The 20,455-nt window shown below is 43.6% G+C and overlaps 1 protein-coding gene across 1 annotated transcript; it reads left to right on the top strand.

The window, feature by feature from the left end:
• Positions 1-5,114: 5,114 nt before the first annotated feature.
• DUXA (double homeobox A) lies at positions 5,115-19,486 on the top strand. The gene is made up of 6 exons (XM_524417.7): positions 5,115-5,195; positions 11,803-11,957; positions 13,339-13,450; positions 14,144-14,289; positions 17,234-17,339; positions 18,124-19,486. Exons 1-6 carry the CDS (start codon positions 5,171-5,173, stop codon positions 18,192-18,194), a joined length of 615 nt encoding a protein of 204 aa, XP_524417.2. The 5' UTR covers positions 5,115-5,170; the 3' UTR covers positions 18,195-19,486.
• Positions 19,487-20,455: the final 969 nt, after the last annotated feature.

Below are 20,455 nucleotides of genomic sequence, written 5' to 3'. Positions count from 1 at the left end.
TGCCTGAATTCCCTTTTTTTTTTTTTTTTTTGAGACGGAGTCTTGCTCTGGTGCCGAGGCTGGAGTGGCAGTGGCGCGATCTCGGCTCACTGCAACCTCCACCTCCCAGGTTAAAGCAATTCTCCTGCCTCAGCCTCCTGAGTAGCTGGGATACAGGCGCCCGCCACCACACGCGGCTAATTTTTGTATTTTTAGTAGAGACGGGGTTTCACCATGTTGACCAGGCTGGTCTCGAACTCCTGACCTCAGGTGATCCACCCACCTCGGCCTCCGAAAGTGCTGGGATTACAGGCATGAGCCACCGCGCCCGACCTGTGCCTGAATTTCAAAGAGAGGAAGGTAAAATGAGGCATGTCCCATCTCCTTCCTATCACGGCCGAACTAGTGTTTCCGGTTAAGTTTGCCATGCTCTTAGCTGAGAGGAGGGGTCCATTCAGTTGGCTGGGAGCTTAGAATTTGATTTTTAGTTTACAGCTCTGTGATTCACCCGGGAGAGATGCAGAGTTAGGACAACAGGAGAGAAGCGAACCCGGAGAGCAACGCCTCCCAGCACTGCCTGACATCCACCGCTCTGGCAGGGCGACCACGCGGCCGGGGCCCTCCGGAAAGCAGCCTTAATCCCCGCCCGACCGCAGGTCTCGGGCCACGCAGCGCTAACAGCCGCGGGAGGGGGACCCAAACGTCAGCGGTCCCCAAATACAGGACCCTACCTTGCTCTGGCATCTCACCGGCCCTCCCTGCTGCCACTGAGCGCCGCGGAGAGGACGAGCCCGGCGCGCCCCGCCCCCTCGCGCGCCCCGCCCCCCCGCTCACGCCCCCGGACCCCCGCTCGCGCCCCCGGACCCCCGCTCGCGCCCCCGGACCCCCGCTCGCGCCCCCGGACCCCCGCTCGCGCCCCCCGGCCCGAGGACGCATTTCCCTTGCCTGCACCCAAGCCAGTAAAAGGGCAGACGTGGCAGCTCAAGGCGCCTGCGCCCAGCAGGTTGCAGGCCCCACTCTCCCAGGGAGACCAACATACTTGCGGAGCCGCACAGAGAGGTGAAGCTTAAAAGAGGTACCGGTGATGATATCCGGGCTTTTCAGGGCACGGAATTGAAAACTGGAGTGAAACATACAAATAAAAGGAAATAAAAGCTCATCAAGTTTTCTTTGTGTTGCTGATGGTGTAGCACAGGTCAGATACTCGCCCTGCAGAAAGGTCAGATCAGGAATTTAGGATGCAGGATGACTTCTGATTCTTCCCCAGAGGCACTACCTGTGTGCACTGTTGGCCTCCCTTCTCCACGACTTCACCTGCATTTTTATGTACAATTTTAAAGGTTCTCGATATGGAATTGGAAATGGAATCCTGTGTCTTTTGGTAAACATTACTAAAAGGCATCACATCTTGCTCTCCGTTTTCAGGAAGTTCACTCCTCTTTGTCAGTACTTTGACTAGACAATTAAAATAAACATAGATCCAATTTAGAAGAATGCTATAAAGATACAAAAAACATAAAAACAAAATATTATTTTAAAATACTGAATTAAGAAAACACTTGCAGGACATAGGACAAATGCAGCATAATATTTAAGTCTCAAAGAAATGTTCTACCTAAGAAAGAAGCAAAGAATCTGAAAGCTAATAAAAGAAAAATAAAATATGGCAAATACATTTGATTAAAAGTGTTCAAGCACGCTAGCGCTCAAATTAAAAATAAAACAATGAGATATTATTTCCAGCTCTAAGATTTATAATGATTGAAAATTTGATGGCTGGGCATGGTAGCTCATGCATTTACTCTCAGAGCACTTTTGGAGCCCTAGGGGGTAAGATCGCTTGAGCCCAGGAGTCGGAGGCTGCAGTGAGCCATGGTTGCACCACTGCATTCCAGCCTGGGCGACAGAGCAAGACCCTCTCAAAACAAATAAATAAATAAACAAATAAATACAATTTAAAAAAGAAAGAAAAATATTTTAAATAACTAAACTGAAACAGGTCAGGGTCACTGGTCTCATTGTCTAAGGTGTTATCTAAGCTCGTGGTCTCATGACCAAGAAAATTAAGGAGCGTGGACACAAACGGTGAGGTTGGATCAAAAATAGAAGCAGAGAGTAAAATGGTGGTTGCCGGGGGCTTGAGTGAAGGGGAAATGGGGAAATGTTGGTTAAGAAGTACAAATTTTCGGTTTTGCAAGATAAATAAGTTTTGGGGATTTAAGGTACATAGTGACGTTATTTGACATGTACACTGTGACATTATGTGACATAGTTAACAAATTAGAAAAAAAAATTTTAAATGGGATGTTCAGAAATGAAAAAACAATACTACTTGACATTTGCTAAGAGGATAGATTTTTATTTTTTGCGACAAGGATAGATCTTAAGTGTTCTGCTGCATGGGGGAGAAAAGGATATTTTTTAAAAAAGTGTTCTGACCGCACACACAAACACACAAAGGGTATAATTTGAGGTGGTTAATACATCAATCAGCTTGATTTGATTATGGTAACCATATCATATTATATGTGTATATCAAAATTCAAATTGTATATTTAAAATATGTATCTTTTTTGTCAACTGTACCTCAATAAAGCTAAAAAGTAAATACAAGGCCCAGGGCAGTGGCTCACACCTGTAATCCTAGCACTTTGGGAGGCCGAGGCAGGTGGATCACCCGAGGTCAGTAGTTCGAGACCAGCCTGGCCAATATGGTGAAACCCCATCTCTACTAAAAATACAAAAAATTAGCCAGACGTGGTGGCAGATGCCTGTAATACCAGCTACTCAGGATCCTGAGGCAGGAGAATCACTTGAATCTGGGAGGCAGAGGTTGCAGTGACCTGAGATCACCCCACTGCACTTCAGCCTGGGCAACAAGAGTGAAACACTGTCTCAAAAAAAAAAAAAAAAGTAAATAGAATATTTAATTGGAGTAAATATAATATAATGTAACATATATGCACACACACAAAGGGTGTGATTTGAGGTGGTAAATACATCAATCAGCTTGATTTGATTATGGTAATTATATCTTTTGTGTATTTCAAAATTCAAACTGTATATTTACAATATATATCATATCATTTTTGTCAACTGTACCTCAATAAAGCTAAAAAGTAAATACAATATTTAATTGGAGTAAATATAATATAATGTAATATATATGTACACACACACAAAGGGTGTGATTTGAGTTGGTAAATACATCAATCAGCTTGATTTGATTATGGTAATTATATCTTTTGTGTATTTCAAAATTCAAACTGTATATTTAAAATATATATCATTTATATCATTTTTGTCAACTGTACCTCAATAAAGCTAAAAAGTAAATACAATATTTAATTGGAGTAAATATAATATAATGTAATATATATGTACACACACACAAAGGGTGTGATTTGAGGTGGTAAATACATCAATCAGCTTGATTTGGTTATGGTAATTATATCTTTTGTGTATTTCAAAATTCAAACTGTATATTTAAAATATATATCATTTATATCATTTTTGTCAACTGTACCTCAATAAAGCTGAAAAGTAAATACAATATTTAATTGGAGTAAATATAATATAATGTAATATATATGTACACACACACAAAGGGTGTGATTTGAGGTGGTAAATACGTCAATCAGCTTGATTTGATTATGGTAATTGAATCTGGGATTCAATTATATGTGTATATCAAAATTCAAATTGTATATTTAAATATATATCATTTTTGTCAACTGTACCTCAATAAAGCTAAAAAGTAAATATAATATTTAACTGGAGTAAATATAATATAATGTAATATATCTGTTATATGGTATATCAAGATTATATTATTAATATTATATATTAATATATATTTAATGATAATATATTATAATTATAATGAATATTCAATATTGTGTCAATTAATTTAAAGCACATTTATAATTGTAATATCTAATGTTCAAGTAGATGTACATATAATTTACATCAAAATATAAACATCAATATAAACAAACAGCAGAAAATTCTGCTCTAGATTTCCAGACAAATTTGGTGAAAAAATATTGTGATGAAATGTCATATACAGAAAAGAAAAACAATTTATCATTGTTTTAATTAAATAAAGTGTAAAATTTTCCTGTTAAATGTTATTTCATGTCATTTTCCTGGTTCGAAATTGTTTCTCCAAAATGGCTTGATATCTGGCCAAATTTTATTTATGGATAGTCAAATATATCAATAAATGAAATTCATATCACTTCTTTATGTGCTCTTAATAACATTTAAAAAATTACACAAATATAGACATGTAATAAAATTTTCCCTTTTATCCTGCACTATTGTAGATTACAGCTATAAAAAGTGACAGCCACCAGCCAGCTTCCCTCAAGACTGATCAATGACTGATCAATGACTGGTCAATGGTGAGACATCTTTTTTCAATGCGCAGGTACCCTCACTTGCATAACTTGCAGGGTCGTGCATGTGCAGGGTGGGATCTTCTTTTTATTTTCAATTTTTATGTTTTGTTAAGATGGACTTTTTACATTACTTAAAATATATATTGCTTTGAAATACTATTTATCTTGATCACAGAATTTTTAGCACCCCCTTAAATTTTGTTCCTGTCTCACTAGCCTCACTCTTACGTGATACTAATTAGAAATAACACTTTTAATTTATAAGGAGAGGCCACGATGTCAAAAGATAGGTGGAGAGCATAAAAACCCCATTTACAAAAGACTATACGTATATAATAAGCATTGAAAAATATGTGTAAGCAAAACAGTACTCAAAAATATTCTTTTTTTAAAAATTGGCAACTATTGCAAGCTTGTCTCCCTGTTCAGGTTCCAGTGATTTGGGAGGAATTTTTTTCCCACAAGGGGGCTGGGGGAGCCACGGAGCATGACTCTGTGTATGTGAGTTGGCATGGGCCGAAATGTTCTTCTTGTGATGGCTTAGGTGTAGGGGTTGGTAATAATTTATACACTGGTGTAAATTATTAAATATCAATTGATGGAAAGGGGTCCTATCTAGTCCTTTTTAGATTAAGGAGTGATACAATTACTAAGGGTGGAGCTAGAGATTTATGTAAATGGTTTAAAAAAGTGGGCGGGACCACCTGGCTGCGCATATAAAACCCAGTCTCTGTGCAGAGTGACTTGTCTCCCAGACAGTGGCTCAGCCTTCAGGACTCTCTTCCAGCATGGCCGAAGACACCTATTCACACAGTAAGTTCCCTTGTGCTTGACTGAGCTTTTGTTGGTTTGGGGAAAAAGTAGGGCTAAAAACCTAGTGGTCTTGTCAGAAGTTGTGAGAGTTCCATTTTTAAACTTTAACTGTATCTGGATAGGGGAAAACCGGTTTCTCTGATGTGATATTATGAAAATAGGCTGTTTTCAGTGCATTTGAGCATTGGGAATTTCAGAAAGGTACAGATATTCAAGAACTAAATAAGACATATTTGAGCTTCAGGAAGGAAGAGGGGAGGAAGGAGTGGAAAAGAAAAAAAGGAGAGGGAGACAGATGCTAAAACAGAGCAACTATGGGACACGTCACAAAGTTCAGAGCTCAAAATATCCTTGGAATCAAGGATTCCAGATCTGGAAAGCACTTTCCTGATTTCTCTCTACAGAATGTTTGAACTCTTCTCCTGAACTTTGGACTTCATCTAATTGCCTACTTGTCTCTAACAGGCATCTCAGACTCAATGTGTTCCAAAAACTGAATTCCCTATGTTCATATCTAAACTATTCCTCGCACTGTTTTCTCCAGCTCAGGAGGTGCCAGGTCATGCCTCATATCTAGAAAACACCCCTGACTCCATTTTTTCCCTCATAACATAGTCAGGCTGGACATTCTGATGGCTTTAACATTCAAATATTTAAGGAATCTGACCATTTCTTGGTCCATCTCATTAGATTATTGGTCCATTGCATGAGATTATTGCAGTCTTCTCCTAACTGATCTCCCTGCTTCCACCAACCTATTCTCAACGCTGTACCTCATGTGATGTTGTTAAACTGTTAATTAAATTATGGCGGCCGGGCGCCGTGGCTCACGCCTGTAATCCCAGCACTTTGGGAGGCCGAGGTGGGCAGATCACGAGGTCAGGAGTTCAAGACCAGCCTGGCTAACATGGTGAAACCCTGTCTCTACTAAAAATACAAAAATTAACCAGGCGTGGTGGTGGGCGCCTGTAGTCCCAGCTACTCGGGAGGCTGAGGCAGGAGAATTGCTTGAACCCAGGAGGTGAATGTTGCAGTGAGCCGTGATCATGCCATGTACCTCAGCCTGGGCCAGAGAGCGAGACTCCATCTCAAAAATACATACATACATACATACATAAATTAAATTATGTCACTTATCTGCTCAAAACCTTCAACAAAAAGGCACCTGGCCCTATCGTGCCCTAGATAACGTGGCACCCGGTATGGTCTGTGACCTCGTCTGCTTCCCTTTTATTCTTTTTTTTCAGATGTTCTGGCCTCCTTGCCTTATGTCAAATAGGACAGGCAGTGTCCCAGCCCAGGGCCTCTCCCCACCTCCTGCAATGTCTCTCAAACGTCAGCATTACTCACTCTCTAATGTGCCTCAAGCCTTTGTTCATGTTATACTTTCTCAGTGAGCCCATCCCTCACTATTGCACTTAAAACTGTGACCTCACCCCTGCACTCTCTACTCTTGCCACTTGAGTCTTCTTTGCCATGGAAATACTCATCATCTGATACACTACATCTTTTGCTTGTTTGCTTGATATCTTTCAGCTCCTTAAAGATCAAAGATATCTTAACTGTTTTGTTTATGGTGCCTAGAATAGGGTCTGGCTTTTTTTTTTTTTTTTTTTTTTTGAGAGGAGTCTCACTCTGTCACCCAGGCTGGAGTGCAGTGGCGGGATCTCGGCTCACTGCAAGCTCTGCCTCCCGGGTTCATGCCATTCTCCTGCCTCAGCCTCCCGAGTAGCTGGGACTACAGACGCCCGCCACCACGCCTGGCTAATTTTTTGCATTTTTAGTAGAGGCGGGGTTTCACTGTGTTAGCCAGGATGGTCTCGATCTCCTGACATCGTGATCTGCCCGCCTTGGCCTCCCAAAGTGCTGGGATTACAGGCGTGAGCCACCGTGCCCGGCCAGGGTCTGGCTTTTAATAGGCGTTAATAATTTTTTAACACTTGAAAAATTAGATGAAAATATTCTGGTTAATTCTACTAGGACTTACCTAGCCATTTCTGGAAGTGAATGTTTGTTGTGTGGAGAAGGTAAAGTGTTAGAAATTAGAATTCAGTCAAAAGAATGAATATATATATATATATATTTTTTTTTTCCTACTCCAGAAATGTAGAAGTTGAGGAAAAGCAAAATGGATTTAGGAGTGGCTTTCTGAGGTTAATTACAAAAGCAGAGAGGATCAATTTCTCAAGGTATCAGGGCAGGTCTATGTAAATCTTATGAAGTGGTCTTTTGAAAGGGGTGGTGTTACTTACAAATATACGGAAGAATAGAAGATTTATTTTAGGGCACTTGTTTTCAAAGTATGGTCGGTGGAGCTCCAGAGCCCTTTCCAGGAATTGTAAGGTTGACACAATTTTCCTAATTATACTAAGACATTTTTCTTTTGCACTGATGATACAAAAACAATGATGGGTAAATCTGCTGGTACCTCAGAGGGCATCAAACCAGTATAACCAAATTGTACTGGTAGTTACTGTGGTTACCCTCATACTTTCAGTGCAAGAACAAAAAGTGGTTTCACTTAGGAATGTCCTTAAGCAGTAACAATTATTGATTTTATTAAACTTTAACCCTTGATTACACCTTTTTAATATCCTGTGTAACACAAAGGGACATATGCATCAAACCCTGTGCTTCATACTGGAATAGGATGCTTGTCTGGAAAAGAAGGATGTATGTAATTATTTGAATTGCTAGCATAAAACTAGCCTTTCACATTTTTATTATTTTGAAATATTTTTTATCTTTAAAAAAATTTTTGTTTCCACCAAAATCCTACAGTCATCTAGCCTTTTTTAAAAAAATTATTTTTAAATTTTTTTTTTGAGACGGAGTTTCACTCCTGTTGCCCAGGCTGGAGTGCAATGGTGCAATCTCGGCTCACTGCAACCTCTGCCTCCCGGGTTCAAGCGATTCTCCCGCCTCAGCCTCCCAAGTTGCTGGGATTACAGGTATGCACCACCATGCCTGGCTAATTTTGTATTTTTAGTAGAGACGGGGTTTCTCCAAGTTGGTCAGGCTGGTCTCGAACTCCTGACCTCAGGTGATCTGCCTGCTTCGGCCTCCCAAAGTGCTGGGATTACAGGCGTGAGCCACTGTGCCCGGCCAATTATTTTGAATTTTTGTGGGTGCATAGTAAGTGTATATATGTATGGGGTACAGAGGCATCCTTGCATCCGTGGGATAAATCCCATGTGGTCATGAGGAATTATCTTTTTACTGTTGAATTCAGTTTGCTAGTATTTTGTTGAGGATTTTTGCATCAATGTTCATTAGGGATATTGTCCTTTTTTGATGTGTCTATTTGCCTGCTTTTGAGTATCAGAGTAATACTGGCCTTGTAGAATGAGTTAGATGGTGTCTCACTATGTTGCCCAGGATAGTCTTGAACTCCTGGACTCAAGGAACCCACCTGTCCTGGCCTCTCAAGGTGATGGGATTACAGGTGTGAGCCACCTACGCCCAGTCTAAACTGTTATTTTAAATGATCAATGCAAGAGGCTACAAAATCATCGATAGGTAAAAGAGCCATTCAAAATGTAAGATAATGTGTTGGAAACTTGAAAAAAATGTAAGACAAAAATGTATTTTAACATAACGCAGTAAGAAAAGTTCATTGATATGTTTTCAGACTCCATGTGACAACTACCCTTTAAAAAAGTTTAAGAAATTGGCCAGGCATGGTGGCTCACACCTGTAATCCCAGCACTTTGGGAGGCTGAGGTGGGTGGATCATCCAGACCAGCCTGGCCTACGTGGCAAAACCACGTCTCCACTAAAAATACAAAAATTAGCCAGGCATGGTGGCAGGTGCCTGTAATCCCAGCTACTCAGGAGTCTGAGGCAGGGGAATCACTTGAACCCAGGAGGCTGAGGCTGCAGTGAGCCGATATTGTGCCACTGAACTCTAGCCTGGGGAACAGAGTGAGACTCTGTCTCAAAGAAAAAAAAAAGAGGGAGGATGTGACTCTTTCCTGTAATTCCAGCACTTGGGGTGGCTGAGGTGGGAGGATTGTATGGGGAGGCCAGGAGTCTCATACAGCCTGGGCAACCTAGGGAAAGGCCATCTCTACAAAACATCAAAAACTTAGCTAAGCATGGTGGTAAAGTGAGAGGTCATAGCATGGGGTGTGGACCGCCTTAGACCGGAGGGTCAGGGAGGGACTCTGAGAAGATGGTGTGCAAGCTGAGACATGAGCAAGGTGATCTCATCCATCATCGTGTGAAGAGCCTTGTAGGTAGACGGGGGAGCAAGTGAAAACTCTGGAGAAGGAAGAAGTTGGCCGGGTTGGGGGTCAGATGGAAGTTAGATATCATGGCAGGAGTACACATTGCAACATATAAAGCCAAGTGGAATGTCGCGTATGATGAGGTCAAGGAGATGAGGTCAAGGTATGGAATGTCGCGTATGATGAGGTCAAGGTTCAAGAGGAATGATGGGTAATGTCAAAGGTGGATTGTATGAGCCAATTCATTGAGCTTGTAAAAGTTGAAACTTCCCCCTTCAGTGAAATACAGTGGGCCACGGGCCAGGTGCAGTGGCTCACACCCGTAATCCCAGCACTGTGGTAGGCCAAGGGGGGGGGGTGGATCACGAGGTCAGGAGTTCGAGACCAGTCTGGCCAACGTGGTGAAACCCTGTCTCTACTAAAAATACAAAAAATTAGCCAGGCGTGGCAGCACGTGCCTGTAACCCCAGCTACTTCGGAGGCTGAGGCAGGAGAATCACTTGAATCTGGGAGGTGGAGGTTGCAGTGAGCCGAGACTGCACCATTGCACTCCAGCCTGGGCAACAAGAGTGAAACTCCATCTCAAAAAACAAAAAACAAAAAACAAAACAATGGACCAGGTGTGTGAAACTGAAGACAAGGGCAAGCATTCAAAGATCAAACAAAAAAGCTGTTGGTCTTTTAACTGAACTTCTAGCATCTCTAGTAAAGTTTCTTCTTATCTCAATTCACTAAGTCTAATTCTGTTACGAAATGGTATCTTCCAAAATGCTTTCCAGATTTGGTTATTTCAAGGAGATGTCCTATCCAGAAAATTATGTGATGTGGTATTTTTTTTCCTATTGGAAAATTCTACTGAAAGTATGAAATTCTTTTCCCAGTTAATTTTGTCCTTCCTGTGGTGTTTTTAAAAATACCTTGGAAACGGATACTGTTTGCCTGTTATTGCTATTGAGCAATGGAGGTCAAAGTAAAAAAAAATGCTCCGGCCAGGGGTGGTGGCTCATATCTGTAATCTCAGCACTTTGGGAGGCCAAGGCTGGGGAATCGCTTGAGCCCAGGAGTTTGAGACCAGCCTGCACAACGTGGCGAAACTCTATCAAAAAGTAGAAAAATTAGCTGGGTGTGGGGGTGTGCACCTGTAGTCCCAGCTACTCAGGAGGCTGAGGTAGGAGGATCACCTGAGCCTGTGGAGGTGAAAGCTGCAGTGTGCCATGATTGCGCCACTGCGCTCCATCCTGGGCAACAGAGTGAGATCCTGCCTGAAAAAATAAAAATAATAAAAATAAAATATATGCCAATAAAAATAAAATACCAAGGAATTTTGACCTGAAAAACTGAAAGGGGTTGAAATGGTCCTTGTATCAGAAACTCTTCGTTTCTATGGTTTCATCACTACAATGACATATCGCATGCATTATTGACTTAGATTGTTTCTAATCCATATGAACAGAACACATTGTTTTTTTAAAAAAATTATTGGCATTTTCATGACATACATATTCTTATTTTTATTTATTTTTTATTTTACTTCATTTTGTTTTTTTTTGAGACGGAGTCTCGCTCTGTCACCCAGGCTGGAGTGCAGTGGCGCAATCTCGGCTCACTGCAAGCTCCGCCTCCCGGGTTCACGCCATTCTCCTGCCTCAGCCTCCGGAGTAGCTGGGACTACAGGCGCCCGCCACTGCGCCCGGCTAATTTTTTGTATTTTTAGTAGAGACGGGGTTTCATCATGTTAGCCAGGATGGTCTTGATCTCCTGACCTTGTGATCCGCCCGCCTTGGCCTCCCAAAGTGCTGGGATTACAGGTGTGAGCCACCGTGCCCAGTTTTTTTTTTTTTTTTTTTTTTTGAGATAGAGTCTCACTCTGTTACCCAGGCTGGAGTGCAATGGCACGATCTCGGCTCACTGCAACCTCCGCCTCCCAGGTTCAAGCGATTCTGCTGCCTCCACCTCCTGAGTAGCTGGGATTACAGGCACCCGCCACCACGACTGGCTAATTTTTTGTATTTTTAGTACAGATGGAGTTTCATCATATTGGCCAGGCTGGTCTCGAACTCCTGACCTCATGATCTGACCACCTTGACCTCCTAAAGTGCTGGGATTACAGGCGTGAACCACCAGGCCCGGCTCACAATGGTTTTTAATGGTTTTTCAAAACAGAGGATCCCTGACTTCTTAGTATGGCATTCAGATGAGCTAAAGAAGTTGAAAAATCGCCATTGTGTGTTCAAGAGCTCCATACTTGTATGAGGGTAGTTCTCCTGGAGTGGATTCCAGTGGATTTGGGAAGAGGAAGTGAGAGACTAGCTTGAACCTGAAGTTTGAGTATATAAATTAACCTATTACATGCTTCTTCTTTTGTAATCTTCCTACAGAGATGGTAAAAACAAATCATAGGCGCTGTCGCACAAAATTCACAGAAGAACAGTTGAAAATCCTCATCAATACCTTCAATCAAAAGCCTTACCCAGGTTATGCTACCAAACAAAAACTTGCTTTAGAAATCAATACAGAAGAGTCCAGAATCCAGGTAAGTTAAAGTTCAATATTTCCAGGACTGGAAGTAGAAAGGCAGGAGAGAGAACCATTAACGGAGCCCATACTATGTACCCATGTGCTGAGGGCTTGGTGGGGAGTATCTCAACTGACCCTCAATGAACCCACGAAGGTGTTGGTCTTAGCCTCACTTCACAGATGTGGATACTGAGGATGAGCGAGCTCACAGGAGGTGAGAGAACGCGTGTAGGCGTACCTTCAGAGAAGGAGATACTTGAGCTGGCTTTTAAACATGTAATAATTGTAGCAGCTATTTACCAATTAAATATTAATAATTAGAGCAAATCATGTTGGCAGCAGATTGTGAAGATGCTGAATGCCCAATCTTTTATTTTTATTTTTGTTTTCATCTTTTTGAGTCAGGGTCTCACTGTCTCACCCAGGCTGGAGTGCAGGGGCACAATCAAGGCTCACTGAAGCCTTGAAATCCCGGTCTCAAGCAACCCTCCCTCAGCTTCCCAGATAGCTGGGACTATAGGCGTGTGCCACCACAGCTAATTTTTTTAAATTTTGAGACAGAGTGTCTCTGTGTCGTCCAAGCTGGAGTGCAGTGGTGTGATCTTGGCTCACTGAAACCCCCGCCTCCCAAGTTCAAGTGATTCTTCTGCCTCAGCCTCCCAAGTAGCTGGGACTACAGGCACCTGCCGCCAAGACCAGCTAATTTTTTTTTGTATTTTTAGTAAAGACTGAGGTTCACTATGTTGGCCAGGCTGGTCTTGAACTCCTGACCTCGTGATCTGCCGCTTCGGCCTCCCAAGGTGCTGGGATTACAGGCATGAGCCACTGCACCTGGCCGGCTAATTTTTTTTTTTTTTTTTTTTTTTTTTTTTTTTTACTTTTTTGTTTTTAGTAGAGATTATGTTGTCACACAATGTTGCCCTGGGTGTGAATGCCAAGTCTTGACCAAAGAGTTGGTAGATGGGCTGGGCGTGGTAGGTCATGCTTATAATCCCAGCACTTTGGGAAGCTGAGGTGGGTGGATCACCTGAGGTCAGGAGTTCTAGACCAGCCTGACCAACATGGAGAAACCCCATCTCTACTGAAAATACAAAAACTAGCCAGGCATGATGGCACACACCTATAATCCCAGCTCCTTGGGAGTCTGAGGCAGGAGAATACTTGAACTCAGGAGGTGGAGGTTGCAGTGAGCCGAGATCACGCCACTGCACTCCAGCCTGGGCCACAAAGTGAGACTCCATCTCAAAAAAGAAAAAAAAGGACTTGGTAGAATGTGACAGAAGTAGGTAACAATCCTGGGCCTAGGCCCAATAAGAATTGCTCACTTTGGGAACAGGCAGTGATGCAGCTTAAATGACATTAACACGTAATTCTCTCCTTTTCTTTTCCTCACTTAGATTTGGTTTCAGAATCGAAGAGCTAGGCACGGATTCCAGAAAAGACCAGAAGCTGAGACTTTAGAATCAAGCCAGAGCCAGGGGCAAGATCAACCTGGTGTGGAGTTTCCAAGTAAATAACCCTCTTAGTTCTGTTCCCCAGCAGAGCTTCTCTACGGCGGAGCCAACTGCGACTTTGAAAAAAGAATGTCTCCTCCCTGATGACCTCCTGTTCAGGGTCTTATGGTGGCAAAGGGTTCATCGTACCCTAGAAGTTCTCCCCTGCCCTCTTCCCAGGCTTTCTTATTTATTTATTTTGATGGAGTCTCACTCTGTCACCCAGGCTGGAGTGCAGTGGCTTGATCTTGGCTCACTACAACCTCTGCCTCCCAGGTTCAAGCAATTCTTCCGCCTCAGCCTCCCAAGTAGCTGGGATTTACAGGTGCGCGCCACTATGCCCAGCTAATTTTTGTACTTTTAGTAGAGACGAGGTTTCACCGTATTGGTCAGGCTGCTCTTGAACTCCTGACCTTGTGATCTGCCCCCTCTCAGTCTCTCAAAGTGCTGGCATTACAGGCGTGAGCCACTGCGCCCGGCCTCTTGCCTACTTTCTTTCTACTGGAGTCCAGAAGCCCAGACATATCATCCTGTGTCTCCTCTAGAACCTTCCACCTGGAGGGAACCTGGGACAAGATCCTCTCAGGAGGAGTCAGTGGGATCGAAATTGGAGGGAGAGTGACAAGTTTGGGTTCTGTGTTTGAATATGTGAACGGACCCTTGCAATATTCCTTGACCGCCCCCCTCCATCTTTCCATGCCTTCCCTAGGTAGAGAAGCCAGACGGTGTCGTACCACCTACAGCGCCTCTCAGTTACACACTCTCATCAAGGCATTTATGAAAAACCCATATCCTGGGATTGATTCCAGAGAAGAACTTGCTAAAGAAATCGGTGTTCCAGAGTCAAGAGTCCAGGTGAGTGATAAGAAGGTGGTTGTCCCATCTCCTAGGGATCTAGGTATACAGGAAGGGAAGCCACATGGGCCTCAGGCAGTTCCTCATCATGCTGGGCACATTTCAGGGTCTTTCACAGCTGTTCCCTGTCTGCTGGCTTCTACCCCCAGGTGCCCACAGGACTCAATGTCACATCCCCTTCTGGTATTTTCTGTCTGTCTTGAGCAATGTTGTATTCCTTGGGCCCTGAACAGTGCGTGGCATGTGACACCCAATGAGAAGTTGTTGAGTGAGTGAATATTAGTTAACATTGCATATAAGCCAGGCATTTGGCTAAAGCCTTTTTTTTTTTTTTTCTGAGATGGGGTCTCACTCTATTACCCAAGCTGGAGTGCAGCGGCGAAATCTTGCCTCACTGCCACCTCGACCTCCTAGGTTCAAGCGGTTTTTGTGCTTCGGCTGCCTGAGTAGCTAGGATTACAGGTGTGTGCCACCATGCCTGGCTAATAGTTTTTGTATTTTTAGTAGAGACAGGGTTTCGCCATGTTGCCCAGGCTGATCTTGAACTCCTGGCCTCAGGTGATCCACCCTCCTTGGCTTCCCAAAGTGCTGGGATTACAGGGCTGAGCCACCGTGCCCGGCCTATTTGACTGAAGTCTTTATGTCTACTGTATCCTTCAGATCTTCTAATTATGCCCTGAGGTTAGAGTTATGAGGTCCAGGCTGGGTGCGGTGGCTCACGTCTGTAATGCCAGCACTTTGGGAGGCTGAGGTGGGCAGATCACCTGAGGTCAGGAGTTGAAGACCAGCCTGGCCAACATGGTGAAACCCCATCTCTACAAAAATACAAAAATTAACCGGGCACGGTGGCTCACGCCTGTTGTCCCAGCTACTTGGCAGGCTGAGGGAGGAGAATCACTTGAATCTGGGAGGTGGAGGTTGCAGTGAGTAGAGATTGCACCACTGCACTCCAGCCTGGGTGAAGAGCAAGACTCCGTCTTGAAAAAAAAAATTATGAGGTCCACTTTAGACATTTAACATTTAGCTCAGAGAAATGTACCAGTCTGTCTGAGGATTCATTCCTGACACATCTTGAAATGGAATAAAATTGTCAGACTGCTGTGTAGGGTGTGTGTGTGTTTAAACCAGTGCTCCCTCCTGTAAGCAGGACATGAATGCACATTAGTAGTTCTGATGGTTCTTTCCTTTTACTTTCCTCATCTCATGTTCATTTTTCATTCTCTCCTTCTTTCATTTTGCATTATTCGGAGCATCTACTATGTGCTAGGTACTGTACTAGGTAGTGATTGCTATGGTTTGAATGTTTGTCTCCTCCAAAACCAATGTTGAAACTTAACTGCCATTTTCACACTATTAAGAGTTGTGGCTGGGCACAGTGGCTCACACCTGTAATCCCAGCACTTTGGGAGGCCAAGGCGGGTGGATCACCTGAGGTCGGGAGTTCGAGACCAGCCTGACCAACATGGAGAAACCCCGTCTCTACTAAAAATACAAAAATTTAGCTGGGCATGGTGGTGCATGCTTGTAATCCCAGCTACTCCAGAGGCTGAGGCAGGAGAATTGCTTGAACCCGGGAGGCGGAGGTTGCAGTGAGCCGAGATCACGCCACTGCAATTCAGCCTGGGCAACAAGGGCGAAACTCTGTCTCAAAATAAAAAGAGTTGTGGCCAGGTACGGCAGCTCATGTCTGGAATCCCAGCAGTTTTAGAGGCTGAGGCAGGAGGAACAGGGAGACCACAACTCTATGAAAAAAATTCAAAGTTAGCTGGGTGTGCTGGCACATGGCTGTGGTCCCAGTTACGCGAGAGGCTGAGGCAGGAGGATCACTTGAGCCCAGGAGGTTGAGGCTGCAGTGAACTGTGATCGCACCACTGCCCTCCAGCCTGGGTGATACAGTGAGATTTTGTCTCAAAAATATAGTAGCTGCTGGAAGGTGAGGGGTTTTTGTGAGTGTGTGCATATAAGTATATATGAACTGCTATTTCAAATTATGTGAGTATATATGCATAAGTTTTACATGCCTATATGTACAATCTATGGGCACAAAGAAGGAACAGAAATTAAGTTTGTCTTGTGGGATGAAGAATGTTTTCCTAGACATTCTCTATTCTGGGACTTGGAAGTAAAATGGGCATTTCTGAGGGGAAGAAAAAGAGATAGAAAAAAAAATTTCAGGCAGAAGGAAGAGCTGCAATGTAGCATGTCACTTTAGAGAAACACCAGTATTGTAATGAGGTGGACCTGTGAACTTTCAGGATCTAAAACCTATCACAAAGGGACTGGGTGTGAGTTTCAGAATTTTGGGTGTTTTCTTTAGGCCTTATAGACTCTCACAAATGTCATAAAATGTTAATAATGTTGGGCTGGGCACGGTGGCTCACGCCTGTAATGCCAGCACTTTGGGAGGCTGAGGCGGGCGGATCACCTGAGGTCGAGAGTTCAAGACCAGCCTGGCCAATATGGTGAAATTCCATCTCTACTAAAAATACAAAAATTAGCCGGGTATGGTGGTGGGCGCCTATAATCCCAGCTGCTTGGCAGCCGGGGCAGGAGAATTGCTTGAACCTGGGAGGTGGAGGTTGCAGTGAGCCAAGATTGTGCCACTGCACTCCAGCCTGGGTGACCGAGTGAGACTCCGTATTAAAAAAAAAAGTATATATATATATATCTTGGGTTGGGCACAGTCAAGTGTGCCTCTAGTCCCAGCTACTTGGGAGGATTGGTTGTGCCCAGAAGTTCAAGATCAGCCTGGGCCACGTGGTGAAACCTCGTCTCTACAAAAAGTTTAAAAGTTAGCCTAAGGTGATGATGCACAGCTGCGGCACTAGCTACTCTGAGAGAGACCGCTGTCTCAAAAAACAGAGAAGAAAAAAGAGAAGAAAGCAATCATGAGTTTTACACAACATTCTTTGTTTAAATTAAGTTTCTTTGTCTTACCACTTAGATTTGGTTCCAAAATCGAAGATCTAGATTACTTCTCCAGAGAAAAAGGGAACCTGTGGCGTCCTTAGAACAAGAAGAGCAGGGCAAGATTCCTGAGGGACTGCAAGGTAACTAGCCTGTTGTTTCCAATGTGGTTCACAAGCGGAGCCCTTGGATGTCCAGTGCTTCGTCATGGTGGAGCCGACAGCTCCTCCTGGGAGGTGGAGGATATCCCCACTCAAGTGCTCCACGGTACCATGGGGTTGCTCACAGTCCCCAAAGACTCTTCCCAGGCCTATGGACCTTCTGAAGAATCCACTGCCCACTTTCCAACTGGATTCCAGCAACCCCATGGATACAAATTCACTGTTGTATCCCTAGTGCCTGGTACAAAGGAAACGCTCAATACACTTCTGTTGAAGGTGTGATTGAGTGAGAGGAGGAATGAATCCTCAGGTGTGGTCTGCCAGGGGCAGCGGGGGCATGGCTTTCCCAGGAGGTAGTAGGTTCCATATTGGATTGAAAAGGTGGGGGCTGGGCATGGAGGCTCATGCCTGTAATCCCAGCACTTTGGGAGGCCGAGGTGGGCGGATCACGAGGTCAGGAGATCGAGACCATCCTGGCTAACACGGTGAAACCCCGTCTCTACTAAAACTACAAAAAATTAGCCGGGCGCGGTGGCGGGCGTCTGTAGTCCCAGCTACTCGGGAGGCTGAGGCAGGAGAATGGCGTGAACCCAGGAGGTGGAGCTTGCAGTGAGCCGAGATCGCGCCACTGCACTCCAGCCTGGGCGACAAAGTGAGACTCCGACTAAAAAAAAAAAAAAAGAAAAGGTGGGAAAAGGCTGACGTCCATGTTTGTGAATATAAGCTGACCTCTTACATTCTTTCCTCTATCTTTTTTACTCCTTAGGTGCAGAAGATACACAAAATGGCACCAACTTCACTAGTGACTCCCATTTCTCTGAAGCCAGAACGTGGTGAACACAGTCAAATTCAGTGTACTTGATAATATCAACTGGGCCCCAAATCTGTCTCACAGTCTTCCTGGGAGTCTATCCTTCTGCTGAAACTGCAAGCTAAGCCTTCTGAAGATGGTAAAGGACTTGGCCAGATGTGGTGGCTCACACTTGTAATCCCACTACGTTGGGAGGCCAAGGCAGGAAGATTGCTTGAGCTCACTCAGGAGTTTGAAACCAGCCTGGACAACATATAGCAAGACTCTGCCTCTATTATAAAAAAACAAAATAAATGAAAAGGACTGTAGGAGGCAGAGACGGGTACAGGGGGTACCACACTACCCTGTTGACACAGCCTAGATCCAGAGTTCAGAAGACCTTGAGACAATGAAAATAAACTTGGTAATAATCTTTTTTCAATCATCACAGTAATTATTGATTTGTACAAAAATCACTTGACGTCGTAACCTTAAAGTGACACTGCTCTGCCTATGGAGTAGCTGTTCTTTTATTCCTTTACTTTCTTAACAAATTTGCTTTCACTTAAAAAAAAACCTTTAAGTTCAAGGAAGAACAAGATATATACTTCATCTCAAAGAATCTACTCACACACACTTATTAATTACAAAAGGAAAATCAGTAATTTTACAGCAGAGAAATATGGCCAACTCCACCTTAACCAAGTGGCTGAAAGTCACTGCACCAGTAATGGCACAAACCAATGTGAGATGCTTCCTGATATGATACAGTAAGAAGGCCACAGTCTCTTCTGCGTGTTAGTGACAAAAGGTGGGTAAGCTGAAACTAATAATTAGGCAATGTCAAGTGAACACAAATTCAGGATGACAGACTGCAAAGTAACATCCATGTATTCTTCAACAATGGATTGATCAGGGCTACTCAGAAGGCTGAGGCAGAAGGATTGCTTGAGGCCAGGAGTTCCAGATCAGCCTGGGCAACATGATGAGACCCCATCTCTACAAACAATTTTTAAAAAATGAGCCAGGTGTGGTAGTGTGCATCTGTAGTCTCAGCAACTCAGGAGCCTGAGGCAGGAGAATGGTTTGAACACAGGGATGGTGAGGCTGCAGTGAGCTATGATCGTGCTACTGCACTCCAGCCTGGGCGACACAGCAAGTTCTTGTTTCCAAACAACAGCAAAACAAAACAAAAAAAATGGATAGAATAATGACCAAAAAATGGAGAAAAAGTAGGCTGACTCAGGAAACACTTAGAAAGTACAGCCATACCTCAAAGATATTGTGGATTGGGTTGCAGACCACCACAATAAAGCAAATATTGCTATAAAGTGAGTCACAAAAATGGTTTTGTTTCCTTGTGAATATAAAGTTACATTGGCTGGGTGTGGTGGCTCATGCCTATAATCCCATTACTTTAGGACATGGAAGGGGGAGGATCACTTGAGACCAGGAGTTGTGAGGTCAACCTGGGCAATATAGGGAGATCCTGTCTCTATTTAAAAAAAAGTTATGGCCGGGCGCGGTGGCTCATGCCTGTAATACCAGCACTTTGGGAGGCGGAGGCGGGCAGATCGCAAGGTCAGGAGATCGAGACCATCCTGGCTAACGTGGAGAAACCCCGTCTCTGCTAAAAAAAAAAAAAAAAAAAAAATTAGCTGGGCATGGTAGCAGGTGCCTGTAGTCCCAGCTACTCGGGAGGCTGAGGCAGGAGAATGGCGTGAACCTGGGAGGCGGAGCTTGCAGTGAGCCAAGATCGCGCCACTGCACTCCAGCCTGGGCGGCCGAGCGAGACTCCCTCTCAAAAAAAAAAAAAAAAAAAAAAAAAAAAAGAAGTTACATTTACACTACACTACACTGTAGTCTAATAAAGTGTAAAATGGTGTTATGTCTAGGAAACAAGGCACATACTTTAATTTTAAAACACTTGATGCTGGCTGGGTGCGGTGACTCACGCCTGTAATCCCAGCACTTTGGGAGGCCGAGGCAGGTGGATTGCTTGAGCTCAGCCTGGACAACATGGCAAAACCCCATCTATTAAAAGAAAAAATACTTGATGCCCTTATTTGAAGCTCCATTATTTTTTAAAAAGAAATTATATAAAAATACTTTATTGCTAAAAATACTAATAATGATCTTAGCCTTCAGGGAGTCATAATCTTTTTTGCTGGTGAGGAGTCTTGCCTCGATGTCATTGGCTGCTGGCTGATAAGGGTGGTGGTTGCTGAATATTGAAGTGGTTGTAACAATTTCTTAAACCAACAATGAAATTTACCACATTAACTGACGCTTCCTTCCACGAAAGATT

Source organism: Pan troglodytes, chromosome 20 (assembly GCF_028858775.2).
Source record: "Pan troglodytes isolate AG18354 chromosome 20, NHGRI_mPanTro3-v2.0_pri, whole genome shotgun sequence".
Classification (NCBI taxonomy): domain Eukaryota; kingdom Metazoa; phylum Chordata; class Mammalia; order Primates; family Hominidae; genus Pan; species Pan troglodytes.
This window is presented reverse-complemented; position numbering and strand designations above follow the sequence as displayed.

Coding starts and splice junctions, on each gene's coding strand:
- DUXA (XM_524417.7), top strand. CDS start 5,171: ATGGCCGAAGACACCTATTCACACA. Junction 5,196..11,802: donor CGAAGACACCTATTCACACA/GTAAGTTCCCTT, acceptor ATCTTCCTACAG/AGATGGTAAAAACAAATCAT. Junction 13,451..14,143: donor ACCTGGTGTGGAGTTTCCAA/GTAAATAACCCT, acceptor TGCCTTCCCTAG/GTAGAGAAGCCAGACGGTGT.